Source organism: Eleutherodactylus coqui, chromosome 6 (genome assembly GCF_035609145.1).
Source record: "Eleutherodactylus coqui strain aEleCoq1 chromosome 6, aEleCoq1.hap1, whole genome shotgun sequence".
NCBI classification, from domain to species: domain Eukaryota; kingdom Metazoa; phylum Chordata; class Amphibia; order Anura; family Eleutherodactylidae; genus Eleutherodactylus; species Eleutherodactylus coqui.
In genome coordinates this window covers 203,442,865-203,470,660 of record NC_089842.1, presented here as the reverse complement: position 1 = coordinate 203,470,660, position 27,796 = coordinate 203,442,865, and the positions used below count along the sequence as shown (strand labels likewise).

At 42.9% G+C, this 27,796-nt stretch overlaps 1 protein-coding gene across 5 annotated transcripts in view; it reads right to left on the bottom strand.

Annotated features, from left to right (window-relative positions):
* Positions 1-27,796, bottom strand: part of SEC23A (SEC23 homolog A, COPII coat complex component) — a 189,538-nt gene that overhangs the window by 138,822 nt on the left and 22,920 nt on the right. For all 5 annotated transcript variants that reach the window (XM_066608625.1, XM_066608622.1, XM_066608626.1 and 2 more), the window contains exons 7-10: positions 26,810-26,954; positions 17,825-17,983; positions 16,827-16,942; positions 14,502-14,625 (exon numbers count right to left, since the gene is read on the bottom strand). In XM_066608625.1, coding sequence (XP_066464722.1) covers positions 14,502-14,625; positions 16,827-16,942; positions 17,825-17,983; positions 26,810-26,954 — 544 coding nt within the window. The remainder of the gene's footprint in view (positions 1-14,501; positions 14,626-16,826; positions 16,943-17,824; positions 17,984-26,809; positions 26,955-27,796) is intronic.

The following is a 27,796-nucleotide window of genomic DNA, read 5'->3' as shown; positions in this document are numbered from 1 at the left end:
CACTGAAGGAGGCTTTTTTGCGTGCATAGCGGTGTATTCTACTATACTTTTTATGTTCATTTGAGCACAGCAAACAAGACACACTGATTGAAATGGCTAATTTGGTCTCATGAGTTCCAGATGTGTTCTTTTTCCAATGGAATTACGCTGCGTATTACCGGTCTCCTTTCATACTGCATACACGTGCGCACCCCTGCTTGACAGCATTGGGGCATTTGGTCTGCAAATGCGCAGAAAAGTAGAGCATGCTGCGTTTTTTTCCCATGACCAAAATGTGCGTGCAAAATACGGAAATGTGAACTAACCTATTGAAATCAATGGGTTCTATTTTCTGTGTATTGCACGCGCAAATTTTACATGTGCAAATTCGCCTGTGAAAAGTCTTTAGAGAAACAACAACCTCATCAGCAACAGACTACACCCCCAATTCAAAAAAACACATCTCACAAAAGTTGGGCCAGGGCCATTTCTACCATTGTGTAGCGTCTCCTCTTCTTTTTACAACAGTCCTCTGTTTTGGGAGACGAATGTTGTCCGATGTAGAATTTTGGGTCGTCTTTGCCGGATTTTTCATTTTATAAAGTGTCAAATGTTTTCTGCCGGTGAAAGGTCTGGACTGCAGGCGGCAGTTCTGCACAAAGACTATTCTTCTACGAGGCCATGCTGTTGTGATGGATGCAGTATGCAGTTTAGCATTGTCTTGATGAAATATGCAAGGTCTTCCCTGAAAGAGAGGTTGTCTGGATGGGAGCATATGTACTGCTCAGTGTTGATAGTGCCTTTCAAGATGTGTAAGCTGCCCATGCCATAGGCACTCATGCTACCCCATATCATAAAAGATGCAGGCTTTTGCACTGTGGGCTGATAAGATGGATGGTCCTTCTACTCTTGAGTCCGCAAGACTCAGCATCCGTAGTTTGAAAAAAAATAAAAATTGATTTATCTGACCGCAGAATAGTTTTCCATTTTACCTCAGTCCATTCTAAATAAGCTTTGGCCCAGAGAAGAAGACTTCAGAGTTTCTGGATTGTGTTGACATATGGCTTCTTCTAAACAGGATACAGCTTTAACTTACATGTGTTAATAAACAATGATTTTTCGAAGTACTTATGCGCCCATGTAGCGATTTGCATGACATGTTTTTAATGCAGTGATGCCTGATGGCCCATAGGTCCTACATTAACTGCCTTCTCCCTTTTGCACATTAATTTTCTCCAGATCCTCAATCTTTTGATGATATTATGTACTGCAAATCGTAGGATATTCAAAAGGCATTGCAATTTTACGTTGAAGTACATCTTTCTGAAATTGTTCCATAATTTTTAGATGCAGCTTTTCACAGATTGGTGACCCTCTGACCATCTTCTGAGAGACTCGGCCTCTCCAACATGCTCTTTTCATATACAGTTATGTGACTTAGTAAAAAACTGACCCTCCAGCTATTTCTCATTAGTACAATTTACTTTTCCAGCCTTTGTTCCAACTTTAGTGAGATGTGTTGCTGACATCAATTTCTAAATTACTTTTTACAATTACATTTAAAAAATGTCTCACTTTCAACTTCTGATATGTGTTCTGTGTTTTATTGTGAATACAATCTGGTTACATGAGATTTCCAAATCATTGCATTCTTTTTTTCTTAACATTTATTTACATTTTACACAGCATCCCAACTTTTTTGTTATTAGAGCTGTAGATCTGATTTCTCGTTAATTTACATATATACTCTTCTGTATACAGCATTTGTTTTTTACTTCATTCTCACCCCACTGTTGCCTCCCTAAATGATGGATTCACAAAGCTATGAGCTATTCCTCTCTTATCTATTTTAAAATGTAAGTAATAAATCTATTTTTATATAATGTCCTCTTAACAAGTGCAGGCATATCCTTAAATTAATTGAAATGTGATTTCTACAGAAAATTCTTTTTAATCCTGTAACCCTTTAGCTACTAGTCATTTTTCCGATTTTCATTTTCATTTTTTACATCTTCGGGTTCCAAGAGCTATAACTTTTTTATTTTTCTGTTGACATAGCCCTATTAGGGCTTGTTTTTTTGTGGGAGGAGTTGTATTTTTTAATGGTAACTCTTAATGCATCATGTAATATATTGGGAAAACTTTTAAACAGGTGCAGTGAAATAAAAAAAGAACGCAAAATACACCAATTTCTGGAGGGGTTTGCCTTTGTGTTATTTATGGTGCGATAAAAACAAGAAGTTAATTTACTTCTATGATTAAGTACGATTACAACACTACTCTGTGTAGATCTGCAGGCCACTCTTGCTACTGCACAGGGCCTAGACAAACATTCTCAGACCTGATAGAAAGGGTTACACCTTGGGTGTAGCAGGAAGCGGATAAAAGTTTTGGTTCCTGACACACTCAAAAGCAAATGATAGTTCAGTGGAGCTAGAAGAGCTGCTAACCTGAGGACCGATGCGGACCAGTCACCCGTCTGACGGAGGAAGACACCCTTCAGGTGCCCTTGGTGGGATTGGTGACTGGGACCCTGTGGGTTGCAAACCCAGGACATTATAAATAGACTATATGATATGCCGTGTATGCTGTACAAGTTTGCTGTGAATAAATGCTGGCAGGCGCCAGTTTTAAAATAAATCCACTCTCCAGTGATCTGCAGGCAAGTAAACCCCCTTGCCACATATGGTACTACCTCTTACATGGGCATTGGCTGAACTCTCTATAGTAATGTGTTCAGACACTGCCTTCCTTTGGGGGAACATCTTTACACATTCTAGGTACATTGCATGGAGAAAACATCCCACCTTCATAGTTGAAAAGGAATAGGAGCACCAAATGGATAAATTAATTTTGTTAGCCTTATATGTGTATATTTACAATTTAGTGTGGAATTTGATCCTTATTTTTTAACATTGTTCTTTATATAATAAAGATTTTTGCATTAATTTTGGGTACATTGGGATATTTGCACTTTTTTCTTACGGTTTACTTATATGCTTTTCAATGCTGCCTATTATCATATTCAAACAGAGGATTCATTGCATAAGTTACTATTGCTGATAGCTACATAAACCAAACAAAAAATGAGACTGGGAGTGTGGCGATGTGGTTCATGGAAAGTGTGGTTGTTTCTAAGTGTGTGATTTAGGCTGGGTTCACACGGAGTGGATTTGCCGCGGTTTTGCTGCGCTTCTTTTAGTTGTGGTTTTTGGCCGTGGAAAATCCACAAGCTTTTTTACTTTTGCAGCATATGTTGGTGCGAATTTTGCTGCGTCCATAGACGTCTATGGAGAAAAAAAGCGCTGCGGAAAAGTCAAAAGAATTGACATGCGGTGTCTTAAAAAACCGTGTCGCAGCTGCATTTCCGCACTGCAGCAATGCAGAAAAAAATCCGTCCCGTGAGAGCAGCTTTTTGCCCAAGCAGATTTGCACTGCATTTCACTGCAAACGCAAAGGTTTTGCAGCAGTGCGGATATGCAACGGCAAAACCGCAACAAATCCGCCCCATGTGAACCCAGGCTTAAAATCTGGTGGAATCTCTGCTTATTTTTTATTTGTGTTTTATATCAAGTCACAGTGGTCTTAGCATATACATTATAGTTATATTTGTCTTTCCTAGATGATAATACATTATGCTAAGGGGGTATATTGGGGGATTACATTATTATATATATTAAAAAATACGCATATGGGCTGCATTCCCACTAACGTATATCGCCTCGGTTTTCCCGCCGAGCCGATATACGTCCTCCTCATCTGCGGGGGGGGGGGAGGGAGATGGAAGAGCCAGGAGCAGGAACTGAGCTCCCGCCCCATCTCCGCCCCTCTGCACTATTTGCAATGGGGAGAGGTTGGACGGGGGCGGGGCTAATTTGCAGACCTTAGCCCCACCCCTCCCCATTGCAAATAGTGCAGAGGGGCAGAGAGGGGGCGGGAGCTCAGTTTCTGCTCCTGGCTCTTCCATCTCCCCCCCCCCCCCCTGCAGATCAGGACGACATATATCGGCTCGGCGTGAAAACCGAGCCGATATACGTTCGTGTGAATGCAGCCATAGTCTGGAAGTGTGTTCAATTTCCAGTCGTCTGCACAAGTAATTAATTAAGGGTGTGGTTACTTAAGGGCTGAAAAATTGCTCCTGCTGAACTTGCTGGGTGCTTTCACAACAGAGAACTCACTGCAGGAGTTACTACTGCTGATAGCTACTTAACCCAAAGAACAACTGTGGATGCATGGCGACCTGTGCTTGATTTCAAGTGGGATTGTTTGGATCGTTGAACGGTGTGTGGTCTTCCTAGCGCTCAAGTTCGACACATTGCGGATTGGGTTAGCAGATTCCTGTGAGGGGCGAGTGAGGATCCAGCACTCATGGTACACATTGGCACCAATGTCAAAGTTAAAGGTAAGTGGAAGGTCCTTAAAAACAAATTCAGGTAACTAGGATGTAAGCCTAGGGCAAAGACCTCCAAAGTAGTATTTTCTCACATATTGCCTTTACAAAATGCCACACCAGAAAGGCAGCAGGAGATCAGAGGAGGTAAACAAGTGGCTCAAGAATTGGTTTAGGAAGGAAAGTTTTGAGTTCCTGGAAAACTGGGCGCACTTTGCTTTTGGCTACAAGTTCTACCTCGTATTTATCGAGAATTGTTGATTTCTATTTTTTACATGCAATGCAGCTTTTAACACTGGGGGAGCCCAGGGTGTCAGTGCCAGTATGGGTCACCTATGGGGTGTAGGGTAGCCCACTGGTTTGAAATATGGCATCACTAATAAGTTGTGAGCCTGCATGGTGCACTGCATTTACTGTGTGGCGTGACACCCTGTCTACATTTTTTACTTATGTGCAGGTATGGTGCTGGGCAGCTGCCACCTACATATAGGGAGGATGTGTGAGTGGTTGTCATCAGTAATTTGCACCCGTGCTCTTCCTAATAGTAGTTTGGCTGTCTACATGCTGGTTATATGGTGCATTATGTTACACAACAGTAAGTCTATGGCTATTTTTTTGTGTTTTTTGTCTGGCGTAGGGATGGGCTGCATCTCAATGGGGAAAGTTCAGCTGTGCCTGGGGAAAAGATGGCTAGAAGGCTGGAGAAGTGTTGAACTAGGGGGAAGGAAACCAGAGAGATACGAGGGGCTGCTGATAAGTCTTTGGCTTTACCCAGAAAGAAACGAGATAGGAAGATGAAACTTTACATTTATTCCACATACTCTCCACTGATGTCAACACACTTTTTACATCAGTATTCCAAGTTCTGTAAGCCTTGCAAAAAGAAGGATTTCGGTTGTGCCTCAAACCAGTCATCTGTAGCAGCCATGGCATCAGAAATGGTGTGAAATTTGGTACCCTTGAGGTGTTTCTTCAGGTTTGGAAGCAGATGATAGTCAGAGGGAGGTAGATCTGGTGAATAAAGTGGGTGGTCCACCAGCTGGAAGCCTAGCTCAACCAGTTTTACCGTGGTGGCTTCTGCAGTGTGAGCGGAGGCGTTGTCTTGCAGGAACAAGATTCCTTTGGACAGCTTGCCGCGCCTTTTGGTCTTCAGAGCTGCCTTCAATTGGTCCAAAAGTTCAATGTAATACCTGGCATTGATGGTGGAACCATTTTGAAGGTAGTCCACTAGCAGCACGGCCTCCTTATCCCAGAACACACACGCCATCACTTTAGTGGCTGATTTTTGCCCCCTGAACTTCTTTGGGTGAGGAGAACCACTGTGCCTCCACACTTTTGACTGCTCCTTGGTTTCAGGGTCATACAAATAAATCCAGGTCTCATCCATAGTGACCAGTTGATCCAGGCAGTTCTTATCAGTCCGGAAACGCTGACAAATGGACCGGGAAGTTTTCACTCGCATGCTTTTCTGATCTGTTGTTAAACATTTTGGAACCACTTTGCAGATAGCTTCTTCATGTTCGAATGTTCATGGATAATGACACAAACACGTTGACGAGAAATCCCCATGATGTCTGCTATCCCTTTAGCTAAAATTCGCCAATTCTCCAGTATGAGGTTGTGCACAGCATCGACGATCTCCGGAACAACAACCTCTCTCGGTCATCCAGGACGTTCCTCATCATTGGTGCTGAAGTGGCCCGTTTTAAATTTGGCAACCCAGTTCTTAACAGTAGAATATAAAGGGCATTGATCCCCCAATGTCTGAGACATGTCACTATTAATATCCTTCGTGGACTTTCCTTGCAAAAACAAGAATTTTATCACTCCTCTGCTCTCATTTGCTGTGAATATCACCATTTTTTTCCCCGCGTGCCTAGATCACTGTTGCTATAAGCTACAAAACACAACATTTTGAAAACATATATTAGACACATAAGGCTTTCATGTGATGTAACATTCGTTACCATAGAAACAAAAAAAGAACACAAAGCCAAAGACTTATCAGCAGCCCCTCGTATAAGGCAAGATAGTGTAGAAAGTGATGTAGGACTAAGTAATGATAATGGGGTTGGAAGACGAGAAGGGTTAGCACTAGAGATGAGCGAGCACCCAAATGCTCGGGTTCGCGTTATTGGAGTCGAGCTTTTCGTAAAATTCGAGAGCTCTACTCGAGTAATGAACCCCATTGACTACAATGGGAGATTCGAACATTTTTGTATGTGGAACGCCGGGCCCCGAGCTTTTTTTTTTTTTTTCCTTGGTTCGTGTATGTGTTTGTTTCTCTCTCTTTCTCTCTCCCATGCCAGACAAAAAATTTGCCATTGACGCATGCTGCGTCACGGCAGGGAGGGGCCAAAACAGGCACATCACAGCGGAGAGGAGCCAAAAACTGGGGCGGGGTCGAACTCGGCTTGATGCTTGTTCGAGTGAAGAGCACCATCGAGTACGGTAATACTCGAACGAGCATTAAGCTCGGCAGAGTATGTTCACTCAACTCTAGTTAGCACAATTAGAAATGGCAGATCAGTTAATAGGGATACATTTCAATTAAAAAAATAAATCAACACTTTCTAAATTGTATGGTGACTAATGCTACAAGTCTGACCAATAAAATAAGGTTAACTAAATGGAATTAATAATAGCTGAGAACTATGACATGGTGGGATTAACGGAGACCTGGATGTATGAAAGCTGTGATTGGGCAGTAAACTTACAGGGTTATAGTTTGTTTAGAAAGGATAAAAAACAACAGAAACTATCTTTCCCAACTAGAGGGATGGCCATTTTGGACTTTATATTAATTTTAACCAATAGGCCTGACACAATAACAGGGGTGCAAGTCGGTGGAGGGCCCTGGGAAATAGTGACCCATATCTAATAAATTTCCACTTGTCTTTCAATAGGGAGTCTTATTGGGAGCTACAAAAATACTAAACATTAGGAATGCAAAGTTCAATCAGCTTAGAGCTGCTTTAAACTTTATAAACTGCGTACAGACAATAAATGGGAAATTTTTAAAACCATCTTAAAAACACTGATTCTGAGCAGTTTATACTTTACAGTAGTCAAAGAGTTAGGAATTGAAGAAAACCATCAATAAAGATGGTTTAATAAACCATAAAGGGGCAATAAACAACATAAAGAAAGCAATTAAACTACTTTAATAAGAAGGCAGTGAAAAGGCATTAAAATACTATAAGGAAAAAAATAAATTAGGTTAAAAGCAAATAAAAGCATTAAAGGTGAAGACAGAAAGACTCCTTGCCAAAAAGAATAAAACTAACCCAAAAATGTTCTTCAACTATATGGCTGGATTCACACAGGGCGAATTTGCCGCAGCAGATCCGCCCGCGGCAAAACCGCCCGCGGCCGCTAATCTCGGGATTAGCCAGCCATGTGGATGAGATTTCTCAGAAATCTCGTCCACACGGGAAGGCTAATCCGCTGTGGTAAATCCGGTTGAAACCGCGGCTGCGGCCGCCGCAGCCGCGGTTTCAAAGGAAGCAGCATATCTGTTTACTTTCTTTTTTTTGTTTATTTACGTCGCGGCCGCGCTCTCCTCTATGGGAGCGCCGGCCGCAACGGAAAAGCAAGCGGCCGGGCCGCTTCAAAGCAGCCGTGGCTTAAACCGCGGCGGTTCTCCCGGCGGAAATCTCGCGGTTTTTGCTGCGGCCAAACTGCGAGATTTCCGACGGGAATACGCCCCGTGTGAACCCAGCCTATAAGTAGCAAAAAGATTAAGGCGGAAAGTGTTTGCCCTTTAAAATGTAATGAGGGAAAAATAATAGAGAGTGATGAGGAGAAAGCAAATCTGTTTTTTCACCAGCGTATTCACTCAGGAAAATGAAAAGATGAAATGCAGAGTGATCAAGTAAACTTTCTATTAAATGTCACCAGTCTAACCCAGGAAGAAGCGCAGAGCCTTTAGGCCTCATGTCCACGGGCAAAAGAAGAATTAAAATCCGCAGCAGATTTTAACTCTTCTCCTGCCCGCGGATCCGCATCCCATAGGGATGCATTGACCACCCGCTGGTAGATAAATACCCGCGGATCGTCAATAAAAGTGATTTAAAAAAAAATGGAGCATGAAAAAATCTGGACCATGCTCCATTTTCGTGCGGGTCTCCCGCGGAGACGGCTCCCGCAGGCTTCTATTGAAGCCTATGGAAGCCGTCCGGATCCGCGGGAGACAAAAATCGGAATTTACTCACCCACTCCGTTTCTTTTCTTCGCCGCGGCGCCATCTTCTCTCCGTCGCGGCCGGATCTTTTTTCTTCGGGCCGGCGCATGCGCGGGGCACGTCACCGACGTCATCCTGCGCATCCGCCGGGCCGAAAAAAGAAGATCCGGCCGCGACGCAGAGAAGATGACGCCGCAGCGCAGGAAGTATCCGGAGCGTGCGGGAGGTGAGTTAATTCTGATTAATTCTTATTTTCAGCGCTCATATCCGCGGGCAGGAGGGACCCGCTGCAGATTCTCCATGGAGAATCCGTAGCGGGCCTGATTTTCCCCGTGGACATGAGGCCTTAAAAGATTAAAAACAAACAAGTCACTTGGTTCTGATCGTAGACACCCCCAGGTTTTAAGGAAATCAACTAATGTGATAGACAAACCGTTGTTTCTTATATTTAAGGACTCTGTAGTAACGGGGTCTGTTCCGCTAGATTAGTTCATAGCAAATATGGTGCCGATATTCAAAAAAAGGGCCAAAAAGCCTACCTGGAAACAATGGGCCAGTAAGCCTAACTTGTATTTTAGGGAAAATGTTTAAAGTGTTTCTAAGACATGCTATCCTGGAGTACCTCAATTAATTTTAGCTAGTTAACTCCATAACAGCATGGACTTATGAGGAGGTACTCCTGTCAAACTAATCTGATTAGTTTCTACGAGATGGTAAGTTCCAGACTGGGCCAGGGAGTTATTGGATCTTGTATAACTTGATTTTTCCAAAGCATTTGATACTGTGCCACATAAAATGAGAATGCATGGTTTGGGCAAGAATGTGTGCAAGATAAAAAGCACGAGGTGGTTAATAATGGTACACTCTAGGATTGGGTAACTGATATACAGGGGTCAGTATTGGACCCTAATCTTTTTAATATACTTATTAAAGGGGTTGTCCCGCGCCGAAACGGGTTTTGTTTTTTTTTCAAACCCCCCCCCCCCCCCCCCGTTCGGCGCGAGACAACCCCGATGCAGGGGTTAAAAAAGATCACCGGACAGCGCTTACCTGAATCCCCGCACTCCGGTGACTTCTTACTTACCCGGTGAAGATGGCCGCCGGCATCTTCTCCCTCCGTGGACCGCAGGGCTTCTGTGCGGTCCATTGCCGATTCCAGCCTCCTGATTGGCTGGAATCGGCACGTGACGGGGCGGAGCTACACGGAGCCCCATTGAGAAGATAAGAAGACCCGGACTGCACAAGCGCGTCTAATTTGGCCATTAGACGGCGAAAATTAGACGGCAACCATGGAGACGAGGACGCCAGCAACGGAGCAGGTAAGTGAAAAACTTTTTATAACTTCTGTATGGCTCATAATTAATGCACAATGTACATTACAAAGTGCATTAATATGGCCATACAGAAGTGTATACACCCACTTGCTGCCGCGGGACAACCCCTTTAACAACTTTGTGGAGAAATTGTAAAGTAAAATAACAATGTTTGCAGATGATACAAAACTATGTAAATTAAGAAAGGGCCGCGTACTGTTGCAAATGGATCGGATTACCATATTAGAGATTGGAAGGATTTTTTTTCTAAAATGACAAAAATTGGTTTCTATCTCATTGGGGTTTTTTGCTTTCCTCTGGATGAACATTGGGGGGGGGGGGGGTAATACGCTGAACTAGAGGGAAATATGAAATATTCAGCCTAACACACTGTGTTACTATGCATTTAAACACACACACATATATCTGTGGGTGTCTTACACTGTTATGTGATTATTGATTGATGGGACATCAGTATAGCATGTCTTACTCATTGTTGATAGGTAAGACATTTTTACTGTTTCCAGGATGTTAATCTTAGGGTTAAAATTTTCAGTGTCAGGATGTTAATGCACCTTCCCTATTGCATCCTAGGTTTTTTAACCCCTTAGTGACCACATGTTTTTGTTTTTTTCCATTTTTGTTTTTTCCTCACCCCTTTGAAAAAAATTGTAACTTCTTTATTTATCCATTGTATGAGGGCTCGTTTCTTGCAGGACGAGTTGTATTTTTCAATGGTACTATTTAATGTACCATATAATGTACTGAAAAACTTTTAAAAAATTCTAAGTTGAGAGAAATGGAAAAAAAATGACATTCCACCATCTTTCAGTGTGTCTTTTTTTCTACTGTGCATAAACTGCAACAAAAATGACATGCTAATTTTATTCTATAGGTCAGTACAATTACTATGATACCAAACTTGTATAGTTTTTTTTTTGCTGTACTTATATATATATTTTTCTGACTCCATCATCTGTGCACAATAACTTTTATTTTTCCGTCGATATAGTTGTGTAAGGGCTCATTTTGTGCGGTACGTCCTGTAGATTTCGATAGTAGCATTCTATAAAACATAGGACTTTTTGATCACTTTTTATTAGATTTTTTCTTGGCAACAGGGTGACCAATAAAAAGCGCATTTCTGGCGGTTTTTTTTTTTTTTTCGGACGGCGTTCACTTTGGGCGGTAAATATTGTATTACTTTGATAGAATTTTTACTTTTTCTTTTAGTCCTCCTGGGGGACAACAACTAGCGATGCTTAGATCAAGCAGCATTAAATCATACTGCATTCTGACAGGCAGCCTATGAAGCCATCCCTGGGGGATGGCTTGATAGGCATTCTGCCATGACAGCCCTGGGGCCTTTCAGAAGGGCCCCAGCTGCCATGACACCAGCACGGCTCCTCTGATCTCACAGCGGGGTTGGGGGCCGTACAGGACCCCTGAACATCGTTCGGGAGATTTAAATGCCGCTGTCAGATTTGACAGCGGCATTTAAAAGGTTAACAGTCTCGATTGGCTGCACGGGGCTGTTGCCTGCAGGTGTCAGCTGTAATAAACGGCTAATGCTTGCAATGTATGGAGGGAGATAGCAGCGCTATCTCCCTCCATAAACGTCCTGCAATGGCAGGACGTAAAAACACAATAGGGTGGTCATTAAGAGGCACATACTTTTGTACTTGTACTTTTTAAATGGTGCCATTTAATGTACCATATGATACACTGGTGGAATTTGAAAGCATTACACCCAAAATGAATTGGTGGAATTTCGTAAACCATGGTAGTTATGTACAGTTACTCCCAAAATAAATGATATCAAGTTAGGATGAACTGGACAATGTTTATTACTGTTGAGTACAGGTTTTAGTAAGGAGTGTGCCCAACACAAGCACCTATACATTCTTGGATCCTTGCAGGCATTGAATTAATAAGTGTTCAGACATCTTGTTAGGTCTCTCTATGCCTGCATGACTTGTGCAGTCAGTTGTTGTACGGTTTGTGGTGGGTGACCATGTAACGTAAAGAGTCTACTTATGGCACCCAAATATGCTCTCTTGGGGCTAAATCTCGTAACTTGGCAACTTTGCGGGCCATTGCATGGTCCCGACATCTTGCAAGATGTGTCTTCTGATGGCTGCAAAATATGGACGAGCATTATCCTGTTGGAAGATACTATTTTGGATGGTGGTGTTGAAGCGTATAACAGGGTGTACAACTCTGTCCACATACTGGCAGTCATTGTGCCTTAAACTACCACCACAGTGCTTCTGTGATAACTTTTTGCCCCCCAATCCATGAGTCCAGAGGCTGGACATGTGCCGCTCTGAAATCACAGCAGGGTGGGCCCTTTGTCATGCTTGACAAAGTCCTTTGCATAGGACGAAACGTTGCAAGTTTTGTTGTTCATGCTGATGGAGTTTTTAACTCAATAAAGATGATAATTGGATTTGGATTCCCTGAAGATTCCAGGATGTCTTTCTGAAATAGCTTCTACTTGATGCTGCTCTCCATACACATTTTCTGGATGGTGGTGTTGAAGCGTATAACAGGATGTACAACTCTGTCCACATACTGGCAGTCATTGTGCCTTAAACTACCACCACAGTGCTTCTGTGATAACTTTTTGCCCCCCAATCCATGAGTCCAGAGGCTGGACATGTGCCGCTCTGAAATCACAGCAGGGTGGGCCCTTTCTCCAAAATGCTGACGGACACACTGGAGATTATCAGCTTGTCCCAGACAGAATTTGGACTTGTCACTAAACACAACTCTTCTGATTCATGTGTCCAACTGCGTCTAGCAGTACTCAAGTAAATTGTTGCTGGTGGTGAAATCGGGTTAATGGAACACACTGCATGGAAGTCTGAGAATGCAACCGAGTTTCAAGCTATCGGTTCATGGGAGGACTATGGCTCCAATCATTGCTCAGATCTGTGTCACAGTAACCCATCTATCAGCAACTGCTATCCACACACTTTGGTGATCTTCACGTGGCACTCTCCTTCTGAGTGGACCAGTTCCAGGTCTGCGAGTACTGCAGCCTTCCTGTGTCCACTGAGTAACCATTCTCTGCATTGACATTGCATTATGGCCAGTCCTTCGGGAGATTTCACGATATGATGCCCCGATTTCAATCCTGCCAATTATCCAACCTCTTTCAAAGTCAGATATTTGGATGTACAGAGTTCAAACTGTACACCTCGGCATACCTTGTCACCGAAAATCTGTGGACAAAAAAGGACCTTCTTACAGAATACACTTTATGACTTATAAACTAAACCATTGGAGCATTTTGCACAACAAAGGACCCCATACTAATAAAAGTACTTCATCCAATTTTTTATTATTCAATACCCTTCATATGGAGTTACTTTGATCCAAGTATAATACATTTTCTACAACTGCGTCTGGCTCTAACACTTTCAATTTCCACCAGTGTTTATTGGAAAATTTTTCAAAACTTTTAAAAGGCGGGGGATGAATAAAAGTCAAAAGTTTTTTTCAGATGAGCAAACGCACCACATTGTTGTTCTTCACCTTGAAGGGTTATCGTCTATACAGATATGGGACAGGGTAGGTTGCAAACAATCTACAGTTATTAGAACCATCCAGAGACATAAAACTATGTAAAGCATCACAGATCATTTACGGTCTAGTCGCCCAAGTGCTGATCAGCAAGGAACACAAAGGTTTTGAAGAGGCTCTGCCTCAAGAAATGGAAACAGACATCGCCGGAACTGAACCATAAGTGGAGTGAATCCTGATATGCTCCACAGTTAGGCCCAATGTCCCCGAGTGCATTTCTATTAGGCAATCCGTGTGGGACACCCGTGCGGATGATCCGCAGTTCAAGCCACCCATAGGGAAACATGGGTGTCCGCAACTGAATTAAAGCATGCAGATTTGATTTGCAGATCTTTGGATGCAGAAATCAAATCGCAGCATGCTCCATTTCAGTGCAGTTGCCGCACGGACGGCTTCCATTGAAGTCAATGGAAGCCATCCGTTTCGCGGCCCTTCCGCAATCATCATTGTGGAAAGGCTGCGGTATCCGTGTCATCACCTAGGACCCTGCTTACCCGTCTGGGTCTTCTTTTTTCTCTAATGCAGATGTGTGCGGGAGCGCCAGCCAGCGCGCCGGCGCACATGGGTAGTAGAGGTCTTTTTTTCAAACTCCTGCTTTCCAGTCCACAGCTTGCTGTAAGGCCTCATGTCCACTACGGGCTCCCGCATGCAGAATCCGACCCTTCCGTGGACATGAGGCCTTATAGCAAGCTGCAACGTGCTCAAAGTTGGATTGCATGGGTGTAAAGCTGTCAAAAAGTTGTCAAAAGTTCATAGGAAAGAAAGATTGGACTCAGTGAAAAGACACCACCAAAGGACTCCCCAGCAATGAGAAAAAGTACTTTTTACTGACGAGTCGACTTTCACAATTGGGGCAAATTCCAGATCTGTCTACATCTGGAAATACCTGAGAGAAGAGTTCAAATCGGAGTTTTCTTAGTGTTAGGAGTTATACCTATGCTTTCATGTGTTTCCCACTGATACATATGAGAAGTATTACAATATATTTCTTTTCATTATTTAAGAGATCATAAAGCAACAGGTTTCAACACGCTTAGTTCATATTTACCTTAATTTCCAAAGTACCACCAAATGCCATCTTGAAATTGCCCTCTGTGTCCTTATTAAAAACCCTCTGAAAAGTTTGCTTGAAGAGAGATGTGTTAAAAGAGTCTCCCATTACCATGTGTCCACTGTATAAAGAAAAAAGGTTGAGTATTTTTATAAATATTTTGCTCCAACTTTCTAGATTTTGGAACAGACTGCCTTTAAATTTCTTATGGTTACTATTAGAACCTAGTTGACAAAACTCCTTTAATAGTATAGCTAAAAATACAAGGCATTGAGCTTCATTTCACTTAGGAAGAAATAGTTATCTACATCAGATAACTGTAAAGCAGAAGTGCACAATCTGAAGCTCGGGCCACAATGCCATTCTGTGTGTCCTAAGACCATTAAAAAGTTAGCATCAGGGGCTGGCTGGGAAATTTTAGTCTGGTGGGCAAGCACGGGGCCGTGGCCCATGAGCAGCGGCCCAACTGAAAACTGTTTACCTTTGCCTTCCGTACCGTACATCACCAAACTAACCTTAGTAAATACATACAGCGCATAACAAATGCAGCACCACAACCAAGCCCATAACATAAATAAAACTAATCTTAATATATAAATACAGCACCATAACCAAGATTATAACATAAATATAGCACCATAACCAAGCACAGTACATAAATACAGCACAAGAAACAAGCACAGTACAGAGAGCAAGTGCAAGTCAGGTTTATTACTGGTAACCATATTATGAACCAAAATGCCCCGACTCTCAGTATAGAGTACTTACTTACCAATGTACCCACGCAGTCAATCAAAAAGATTGAAAAAGCAGAGGCAAAAAGCCTAGGATGTGTGCTTCATCCCCAAATCCACAAAAATTATAATATTGTCAGATACCAGCTTTACACAGCGATTACAGTGCAGTTACCCCTATAGGTGATATTGTCACTGATTATAGTCAGTTTTCTCTTCTCTTGTTAATTCGGGCCCAGACCACAATGACTCCTTTTCCAGCCGTAACTTGTCTCTGTGCACACTCCCTATCCTGTTACAACCCTCAATGCTGTTCTCAATGCCCCTATACTACTAATGCCTGCTCTGTGCCCCACAAAATAACAGCTCCCCCATAGTGACCACCAAAAGAAATAATGATTAGAGATGAGCGAACGTACTCGGTAAGGCCGATTTCGCTATCGAGCACCGCGATTTTCGAGTACTTCACTACTCGGGTGAAAAGATTCGGGGGGCGCCGTGGGTGAGCAGGGCGTTGCAGAGGGGAGTGGGGGGGGGGGGGGGAGAGGGAGAAAGAGAGAGCTCCCCCCTGTTCCGCGCTGCTACCCCCCGCTCCACCACACCACGCCCCGCCCCCCGGCGACCCCCGAATCTTTTCACCCGAGTAGTGAAGTACTCGAAAATCGCGGTGCTCGATTGCGAAATCGGCCTTACCGAGTACATTCGCTCATCTCTAATAATGATCCCTTTGTGCCCTCCACAGTTATACCCCCTTATGCCCCCAGAAAGTAATAATTCTCCTCCCTTTGCCTCCCCCATCCTCACAGGGGAATACTATCACCACCATTGCCTCCTTCATGCTTTTAACACTTTAATGAGGTTGAACTGGATTATCTGAACAATAATTAGCCAGATGAGAAAGGTAGTGGTGTAATGGGGAAGAGGTGGATTAGTCAGGCAGCAGAGCGGAGGATGGATTGACGAGGTCGAAGAGTGTTAGATGGATGGCCACTGAGAAGGATGTTGCAATAGTCTAGACAAGAGATGATGAAAACAAACTAGCATTTTTGCTGACTCGAGGCTAAAGAAAGATGATATCCAAAAGATGTTTTTGAGGTGGCTATGGCTTATAAGTATGATTTGAAATACAGGGCAGAATGAAATGCTACAGTGAGAAAGCAGTTTGTGGGATTAGGGAAAGCATTGAGCCATTGATTTTGATTTTTAGGTCTGATTGGTATGAGTAAAATGGAAGAAAGATGATAAATTCAGTAATCTCCATGTTCAGTTTTAGAAAGCAGGAAGAGAAGAAGGAGAACATAGCTAATAGACACTTCTGGATGGTAGATAGTTAAAATCTGGGACAAAAGTGTAGATTTGAGTGTCATCAATATAAGGGTGGTACTAAAAGCCATGGAAATCTATGAGCTATCCTAGGCCAAAGGTGTAGATGGAAAAGAGTAGAGGTCTTATAACAGAGCCCCGAGAGACACCAAAGATGGTAGGTTAAACAGTTAATGTGAATTATAAAAGCATATGCAATAATCTATAAAGCAACAGTGAAATAGGTTACTTAACATGTCACTTGTACTGCATATATGTTTCTTACCCAGTATAGTTTGGACAACATTTCATTTCCAAGAGCCCAGTCTGATCCAATGCACAAGCATAGATGTCAATCACATGGCCAGAAGAAGCTGCCTGGTTTGCAAGAGCTTCAAAATGCTGCCAAAGCAAGTTACAATATATATTTATATATCCATAATTTGTTCTTCACAACAATAGATACATTGTATAAACAACTGGCATGCCATAAAAGATTATATATTTGTAAAACTTGATCATTTAGCAGACAGCAATATATACTTGCTAAATTGTAAGATATAAAATGTACAACATAGAAAACAATAAAAAAAAGGGATTACATTGTAAACAAATGGTGGATCTTTAGAACTCACTGTAAGGGCTCATACACCCGGGAGTACGCGTACAATACTGTGAGTATCTCGCAGCATTGTACTCATCGGAGCCTATTCGCTCTGCCGACAGAGATCGCAAACAGACTGTGATTGGCACTGCGCATGCCTGGGATCCTAATGTCATGCACAGTGCGATTTTTTTTTTTTAAATTCCCCTCTCTGTACAGAGTGGGGTTGCATATTGAAATGCTGCCCCTTTGAATGCCTGCAAATGGACAGCGTTTCATACGCAGCCCTTCAAGTGCTACATATGAAATGCAGAATATTAGAACATGCTGAAATGTATTTCACGAGTATTATACGCAGTGTCCACTCGCAGTTCAAATGCAGGTGTGAAAGGAAGAATGAAAATGCATAGACTTTCATTGCCTTTATTCACCATGTGTTACGCACAGGAACTACACGGTGACAATACACCCGTGTGAATGAGCCCTAAAGTACAGTAATCTTAACCTCTTAGTGATGAAGCCAAATTTTGGTAATCTGATGTGTGTCACTTTAAAATAGAATAACTATGTAAAGATTTTGAGTAATTTGGCAATAAATCTGGCAATAAAATGGTTACACCCATTCACTTGCAACTATTCTGCAACATATATGAAAGAATGAAGACATAATTAAAATTCACCTTAGTAGCCTTCTTTGTATACTTTGCATTATCTTTTTCAATATCATGCCAAGAACGAATGGGAATCTTCAGCTCATCACCCACTACCATTCCTGGTCCTTGAGTGGCTGGTCCTCCAATGAACATCATAATTCTAGCACCAGTGTTAGGAAATGTACACTGAAAACAAAAAAATACAATGTTAATAAAGATGCAGCATATTCATGTACTCAGGAGGATTGCTTGCAGTGTCAGACTACAGCAAATAAAAAAGTCAGGGATACTAGTGGTGTGCAAAGTTAATTCTTAAATACCACTGCAAACACCAAGGACTTTGATTCAAAACTCATGGACAATACCTTAAGTGTATGGACATTTTTAGGGCTCAGTCACACGGGCGCCCGTGTTACTGCATGAAGAAAATGGCCGCACTGCAGGTGCGGATGACTCGCCACATCGCCAGAAGAAAGAACACATGACCGGCAATGGACCCGGTCATGTGTTCTTTCTCCGCATCGGCAGTGCGGCCGTCTTATCCTGCAGGAACACGGGTGCATCGCAGCCCAGATGCGCCCGTGTGACTGAGCCCTTACATTGATGGAGGTTTCTAAAATTGGAAGCATATAAAAAAAAGCAATACATTCTTAAATATGCTTGTTGTTTGGTAATACCAGTTTTTTGGAATGTTTTGTTATGCAAATTGTATTCTTCAACAAATAATTCTGGAACACCTTTTTCCTTAAAACTTTGCATTGTCTCACTTAGGGCCAGATGGAGCACTAACTTGAAGCCTCCCACTCCTACTGCCCCAGCGGGGCCCCCAGATATACATTTGCATTTTGCATAAAATTAGAGCGATTTTACAGCAATTTGTAAAGCTACTAGTTGGAGTTACATGATCTGCGTAAAATATGTTTCCAACAAAAACAGACCTAGAAGAGTGGTACAGGATCCTTGGTGACATCATGGCAAACATCCTGTGGCAATCAGGAGTATTGTAAAAATGACTTGACAGAAATGGGAGGAGGTCACCTCTGCTTCTGCTAATTTGAAGGTAATGAGGGGAATGACAAGACAAGAGACAGTATGTGAAAAAGAGGGGTCCATGGAGGCATTAGGTGAGAAAAAGGGGTCCATGGAGGGCAGTACGTAAGAAAGAAGAGTCCATGGCGGTAGAGATTTGAAGAGTATGTTTCCATGCCCTGAAATAGAAGTTTGAATCTTGCATGCATGTATCTTGTGTCTTCTTTCTGAGGTCCGGATTTATGGGTCTGCATCTTGAGCCTTATCCCTAACCCGGGAAGCCTGTGCCTTTGTCCTGGTAGTGTACCATGCCTTAATGTCAGCTCTGCTATTCCACGCTGCAACTTTGGTTCGACTATTCAATGTTGCAAATTTGGCTCTGTGACTTAAAGGGGTTGTCCCGCGCCGAAACGGGTTTTTGTTTTTTTTCAAACCCCCCCCCCCCCCCCCCGTTCGGCGCGAGACAACCCCGATGCAGGGGTTAAAAAAGAACACCGCACAGCGCTTACCTGAATCCCCGCGCTCCGGTGACTTCTTACTTACCTGCTGAAGATGGCCGCCGGGATCTTCTCCCTCGGTGGACCGCAGGGCTTCTGTGCGGTCCATTGCCGATTCCAGCCTCCTGATTGGCTGGAATCGTCATGTGACGGGGCGGAGCTACACGGAGTCGGCATCCTGCACGAGCGGCCCCATTGAGAAAAGAAGAAGACCCGGACTGCGCAAGCGCGTCTAATTTGGCCATTAGACGCCGAAAATTAGACGGGCTCCACGGAAACGAGGACGCTAGCAACGGAGCAGGTAAGTGAAAAACTCCTTATAACTTCTGTATGGCTCATAATTAATGCACAATGTACATTACAAAGTGCATTAATATGGCCATACAGAAGTGTATAGACCCACTTGCTGCCGCGGGACAACCCCTTTAAGCCAGTCTCATACAGGCATTAGTAAAAATGCAACGTTTTTCAACACAGCGTTTTCAAACGGCATTCAACATCCCATCATTGCAATGGGTGATGAGGTGCCTTAAAAACTGCTTAAATGCACTAGAAGACAGGGCTAAAACGCTTGTCTGAGACGCCCTATTGAAATCAATTGTGGCTCAGTACAGAGTTTTTAGTGGCCTGTTTGAAAGTGTCCTTAGTTATTACAGTTATACCATTCTTATTCCATGTCTAGTACTACAGAACTTTACCAATTTTAGTTGAAGCTTGGTTGTCTGCCTCGCCTGCTGGACTCCTAACCAACAACTGACATTGTTACTGAGGATGGTCAAATTTGAGAGGAAGGGACCATGGGACGCAGTATGTGAATGAGGAGAGTACCGTAGAGAGAAGTATATGAGAGGAGAGGGGGGTCATGAGCAGCAGTATGTAAGAGAAGATGGGACCATGGGAATGATAGGGGTCAATCATATTTTTAATAACCTAACATAAGAAAGATAAGGAAACAGTGTAATAAATGTGACATTAGTTATTTGGTTGTATAATGTTATGTAATATGGAAATGAAAAATATGTAAAACATTCCAGAAGTTGCTAATAGAACTTGGATATAGAATCATATGTCAAAAGGTATGTTCAAGCGTTTAACTGAATATTGATTTTAAAATACTAAATGTATGATTAATTAGATTTCATTCAGCCATCTTGACTACAAGTCTGAACTTTTGACAATGTACTGAATACTAAGTAGGTGGCTAAAACCAGTTTTATGTGCAAACTAGAAACAATGCCCCCTCTTTGATGTGCAAATCAGACTTGGAGACAAGATAAAACTTAACACAATGGACTTTAAGATTACATCCTGGTCTGGGAAGAGGTGTAATTAAGTATGTACTTAGACAGTATGGAGTCATCTTTACGATCATATGTAACTGTTTGATGTCCACTTCACACAGTTTTGCTGATACCTTTTGTTTAGAAGGCTTTTGATTTACAGCCATATTGTAATCTGTTGGAATGAGGACTTGGTCAGCAAAGTACTTTGAAATTAAGCATCAGGTAACGTTTGGAAACGCCTTCTTTTCATCTTGCATAAAAACTAGCAATGTTCGAAAATAAACTAGAATTCATACTGATATCACTAGACTGTGTGTGTGTAGTGGCTTCTTATGGTTCTCATCTACGAGTACTCTATATAATATTTCCTCTTAATTTGGACTCAGGCAACATTCGCATTGGTCTCCGTTGACAGACCCCCAACAGGAAGCAGTATGTGAATGAGGGGAGGATCATAAAGAGAAGTATATTACAGGGAAGGAGGATCATGGGCAGCAGTATGTAAGATAGGATGGGGCATGGGAAGCAGTATGTAAATGAGGGAAGGATCATAGAGAGAAATGTGTGAGAGGGGAGAAAGATCATGAGCAGCCGCATGTAAGAGAGGATGTGGCATCAGAAGCAGTATGTGAATGAGGGGAGGATCGTAGAGGGAAGTATGTAAGAGGGGAGGGGGGTCATGAGCAGCAGTATGTAAGAGAGGATGGGGCACGGCAAGCAAAATGTGAGAGAGATGTGTACCAGTGCATGAGAAAAAGATAGCAGCATTAAAAGGAGCTGGCTATGTTGTTAGTGGTGTGGAGTACACTGGAGGCAAATGGGGAGTTGCGAGTACTGGTTAGTGGTATGTTGTACGTAGTGTGTGAATCTAGTGCTTATAAGGTGTAGTAGTGTCTGCGCATAGTATTTGTTGGAAATCTGGGATCTGAATTTATTTAGATTTATGATCTACATTTATTTAGGGATCTGGTCTGAGCGCTGAATGAACTTTGGGGTTCACACATCTGTGTCAGAACCTCCGGCCAGATGTTCCGTTGCAGATCTGGCTGCAAATAATTTGAAAAAAAAATTTCTATCCCAAAACCGGGCGGAAAGTGGATGGACCCCATTATAGTCAATGGGGTCCACTAAGCGGTGTCCAGTTTTGTCCACGGGTATTCCACTTTCCTGCTTCACGAACATAGCAGGAAAGTGGAATTCCCAGCATTGGTGTGAAACTACCCTTATACAGTTGGAATCAAAATTATTCAACTCCCATGGTAAAGTTTATTTATGAAATTTATAAACTTTCTGCTGTTTGTAGAAAAACAAACAAACTTCCCGAAAGTCAACACAAAATGCCACTTTTATTGGCTACTACAGAATAATTCAACCCCTTTATGTCAAGCAACTTAATTACCTAGTAAAGCACCTTTTTCTGTTATGAACTGCCACAACATGATGTTTAACTAGACAGCAGCTCTGACAATGCTTTTACAGAATCTTTGCCTGCTCCTCATGGGCAATGGTCTCCAGTTCACCAATATTTTTGGTTTGGCTTTACATGTCACCAAAGTTTTTTCAATGGAATTTATGTAAGGGGGCTATGACAGCCATACCAAAATCTTCCAGGACATCTTCTGAAACAAAGCCTTTGTGGACATTTGGGTATAACTGGCCTCCTGAAAGGACTGATGATGACTAAGCTTCAGCTCCCTCCCAGAAAGCATAACATTTTCTCTTAGGATTTCTTAATAGTTGATTGAATCCATCAAGCCTTCCATATGCCATGCTTCACTGTAGGCAAAGTGTTCTTTTTAGTGTATGCCTCATTCTTCTTCCTATAGACTGCCAATTCATAGACCTGCACAGTTTCAGCTTTGTACGATCACTCCACAGGATAGAATAATTTGTAATTTTTTTGAGCATATAGGAGACAAATTTTCTGTTGCTTTTGGATCAGTAGAAGTGTACATCTAGATGTTCAGACAAGAAGACCTTCAGCGTTCAGTATGGTAACCTCAGTGCCTGCTGCCATCAAATCTTGCTGCAAGTCAGTCAATGAAAGGTTTTTGATCACCTGCTGTTTACGGCACTCTGCCCCCCGAGCGCCAGATGGGGTGCCCTGAACTTCCCGCACCCCACTGTCCCTGCCTACTTGCCTCGGCCCTGGCTAACCCCAGGCGGACAACTGGGCGGCGGTCCCTGTACTGGCTAGGGACTAGAGATGAGCGAACGTGCTCGGCCACGCCCGTTTTTCGCCCGAATACCGCGATTTTCGAGTACTTCCGTACTCGGGCGAAAAAATTCGGGGGTCGCCGTGGCGGCGCGGGGGGTTGCAGCGGGGAGTGGGGGGGAGAGGGAGAGAGAGAGGGCTCCCCCCTGTTCCCCGCTGCTACCCCCCACGCCGCCACGCCTCTCCCCGCCCCCCGGCGCACCCGAGTACTTTTCACCCGAGTAGTGAAGTACTCGAAAATGGCGGTATTCGGGCGAAAAAGGGGCGTGGCCGAGCACGTTCGCTCATCTCTACTAGGGACCTGGCGACTACCACGATGGAACTAACTAACGGGGGACAGAGTGCCGACAGAAGAGGCAGGTGTAACAGACCAACAAAACTTACTAGGTAAATCAAGGCTGGAGGTGGAGCTCACAGACAAACGCAAGGATACTGACAAGCAACTAGGGCAGACTGGAACAGACCTGACTAGAGGCTAGCAGAACCAATAACTGACAGTGAGCTCAGGTCACTGCCAGCCTTTTAACTTCAAGCCCCCGCCCGGGGGCAGAGAGTGGGAGGAGCCGATTCCCACTGTGCATAAGGAAGGTGGGGGAGAGCGGGCGGCACCCTACGGGCAGACACGCCCACGCCGCCGCACACTGGCTGCCCCACACCGCCGGGAGAGCCCCGACTGCAGAGCATCGGGGACGCCGGAGCCGACATCGGAGCGGTGCGCACAGGTCGCAGGACCCAGCGCCGCCCTGCATGGTAACACCTGCCTCCTCAGGAATCTGGTTGTAGTCGGCAATGGTTTCCTTTTTCTGCTATATCCAGATAGTTTAGCCAGTGTTCCTATACCTATAAACTTGTGAACTATGATTCCAACAGTATCACTAGAAATATGCAAGACCTTAGCTATCTTTTCGGTCTGGACCATCTCTTGACAGACATATTTGTAATATGCAAGCAAATGTCACAGTCAACAATGTCCTAGACAGTCCAGGTATTTTATGTGTTTTACTTCAAGCACACCTGAAACTAATTAAGCCCTTGATTAGTTGCATCAGGTGTACCTGACACAGCACTTGATTGGCAAATGTGTGCTTCCCCTCGTCATCCTGACAGCATAGGGGCTTCAGGTGTATGCTGTCAGGATGACTTCAAGAAAGGGAATTAACAGGTAGGACCTAATTCCTGTCTTCCCCTCGTCATCCTGACAGCATACACCTGAAGCCCATATGCTGTCAGGATGACTTCAAGAAAGGGAATTAACAGGTAGGACCTAATTCCTGTCTTTTATGAGGAATTCTATTCAGGGGAAAAATTCTGAGACTGCAGTAGTTATTAAACGTGGTAATTCATGTTGAGTTTAGAGAAACAACTTGTTATATTAGTTGAGTTGAGCTATTTAGATGGTTCTTGTCTTATTGTTCTTTTTTATTCTTTACAAGCAAACAGTTGAAAGTTTGTAAATTTGGCAAATAAATCTAATTTGCAATGGGGGATTAAATAATTTTGATTGTAACTGTGTGTGATGTATAGTACTTGGGGAATTGGGCTGCACTGTAGATACAGTAATGGGGGCACATGGAGCAGCAGCAGGCACAATATTGGTGGTAGCAGCTGGATGGCAGTATTAGATTATGGAAAACTGTAGAAAGTGAAAGACCAAAGTTTTTCAAGCAGCAAAATCTGCAATCAGCAGTTGGCCTAGGCTGGATGGAGAAGAAAACAAAAGAAAGCACCTTCAATTGGAGAAGACGTGATGGCACTATATGTTACCAAGTGTAATAGTTATGTATTCTGCAACTGTGTCTGATCAGTTTCGAACTTGGATCGGTCTAAGGCTGTTCAAAAACTCATTTTTACCCTATATTAGAGGTACAAGTCAGAAGGAACTCCCAGTCTATACCGCTCATGGAAAACTGCAAAGTATCTCACTGTATAAGTATATGGCGAGATACGTTATCCATAGGCTTCTATTGTTAAAAACTATATATATTTAACCCCTTCCTGCTCCAGGATGTACATTTACGTCCTGGAGCGTCGGTGTATGTATGAAGAGAGGTTGAGGGGCGACCTCTCTTCATACAGCGCGGGCGTCAGCTGTTTATTACAGCTGACACCCGCGGGCAATAGCTGCAATCGGCCGTACGGCTGATCGCAGCAATTAACCCTTTAAATACTGCTGTCAATTCGGACAGCGGCATTTAAATCCCCCAAACTATTTACGGGGGTCCTGTACGCCCCCCCCCTCCCCCGGTGAGATCAGGGGAGCCCTGCAGGTGTCATGGCTGCCGGGGGCCTTCTGAAAGGCCCCAGGGCTGCCTTGAGAGACTGCCTATCAAGCCATCCCCATGGGGCGGCTTGATAGGCTGCCTGTCATAATGTAGTAGCAAATCAAAGCATCGCATGTTTATTTAAAAAGAAATAAATAAAGTTTTATTAAGTGGGGGGGGGGAAGTAATTAAAGTTTAAAACACCCCCTTTTGCCCTATCTATAATTAAAAAAAACAAAATCGTAAAAGAAAAACACATATTTGGTATCGCCGCGTCTGTAAAAGTCTGATCTATCAAAGTAGCGCATTATTTACCCCGCTCGGTGAATGTCGTCCGAAAAAATTAAAAAAGAACTCCAAAAATGCATTTTTTCAGTTACCCTGTCTCCCAGAAAAAACGCAATAAAAAGCGATCAAAAAGCTGTATGTATTCCGAATTGGTACTAACGGAAACTACAGGACATCCCGCAAAAAATGAGCCCTCGCACAACTACGTTGACGGAAAAATTAAAAAGTTATTGCGCGCAGAAGATGGCGGCAGAAAATAATTGAAAAAAATTAAATGTCTATGAAAAAAAAAAAAAAATGTAGTACAGTAAAAAAACCTATACAAGTTTAGTATCATAGTAATCGTACTGTCCCATAGAATAAAGTTATCATGTCGTTTTTGTTGTAGCTTCTGCGCCGTAGAAACAAGACGCACTGAAAGATGGCGGAATGTCGTTCTTTTTTTCATTTTACTCCACTTTGAATTTTTTTAAAGTTTTTCAGTAGATTATATGGTAATTTAAATAGCACCATTGAAAAATACAACTCGTCCCGCAAAAAACAAGCCCTCATACAGCGACCTCAATGGATAAATGAAGAAGTTAGGATTTTTTTAAAGGGGGGAGGAAAAAAAAGGGTCCGTGTCATTAAGGGGTTAAAATGTTCCTCTGTACAGGAGGGTATAGTAGTCCATGCTTTCCTTAAAAGTGAAAAAATAAAGTTTGCCACATATGCTGGGTGTATGGGAGCCTTTGGACACATCAAAGGTACTATATATGTTATGGAATATTCCTTTAAACTTATGACATGTTCAAAAGTGAGCCTAACAGAGCCCAACAAACCGTAATACATAAAACCATAAATTTTTTTTAGGATCCACATTACTTTACACAGTTCTACTGAATAGAACACCATACAACTTAGATTACCTAGAACTGATGTGTCCAAGTGTTGCAGTGTAATACGGATCTTATAAAAGATCTGTATTGTGGCCACATGACACAAAGCTTCACATGCATTTTTCTTAATTTTGACCTTAGATTGTCTTCACATTTCAGTCTCTTACGCATTTCAAGCTATACAGCACATAACTTAAAATGCGTAAAGAACAGTCTTTCTCTGTTTGGTGTTGGTGGAGGGCCAAGAGCTAATGTGGGGCCCCAATAAAGTATTTTATATACACTTAATCTGGCCCTGATCCCATGCCTCTGTTATTACTCCTGGAACTCGATGAATAGATTGATAAGTGGGTGTTACCATTGCCTTTGGTTATCGGGAGTCTCTGCACACTTTGACACTGTCCAATCAGTACTGACGTGTCAGGCTGTGTACTGACGCACCCAATTGAGACGTGGAATGGTAACAATGAGTTGCCAAGTCTTTCATACATCTTATTTTATGGGCAGCATCTAGTAGCTAAAATTGAAATGTTTTCATAAAGGAATGCTATCAATACTTACCTCAAGAAGCCCAACTGCAATGGAAAGGGCAACCCCTGATGATCTCAGTGGTCTCTTTCCTTGTGGCACAGGCCATGGATCTCGCTGAAGCTCTCCTAAGAGGTCAGTAAGGTTCATGTCAATTTTCTGCACCGGCTGCAAAAACCTATAAGACAAAAATAGCTGATGGTAGATTTCCTTAAATTCAGAGTTCATAAAATGTGTTAATATGGTGCACAACTGTGCCAAAACCACAGTCAAAGACAAAAAGACTAAGGCAGAGCTCACACGACCGGGTCGGATTCTGCATGTAGGAAGCCCACAACAGAATCTGGCTATGAGCCTGGCTGGTGACCCTGCATACGGCAATTAATTGTATTTTGCGCGCTGTCGCTTAGAAATAACATGGGTACCCAAACCCATATGCAATGTAAAATAGAGCATGCTGTGATTTTTCTTCCACTCGCGGAATCTAAAATTCACATGCCCGAGTGTTAAGGCAAATTTTATAAAAATGCATGCCTTTCAATGCCCACGTTTTACCAATCACGGAATCTGCATTTCAAATGTGGTCATCTGAGACCGGCCTAACTATAGGAAAGTTCTGTGCCCTAATCTATGGGATCCATTCTCCATCTCCTTGCTGCCATGTGGTAGATGTCATTTGAGTGGGTTCAGCCGGAACAAAGTGCCTGAGGATTTGGTTTGTGGTAAACTGAACTATTAGAATTCAACTTTAATTGGGGTCCTACGGCTTCAGCTCACTCAACAGTAGTACACAGATCTGACATCACTATGCATGGGAGAATTAGAGGACTCATTTGGGGGTAATTATTATTGATTGAGCAAACCATCCTAAAATAGAATGTGAAAAAAGATGAAAAAATATACTGTATATACCGGCGTATAAGGCGACGGGGCGTATAAGACGACCCCCCAACTTTCACCTTATACGCCGGTAATACAGTGGAGAAAAAGAAAAATCAGTACTCACCTCCCCCAGCGTTC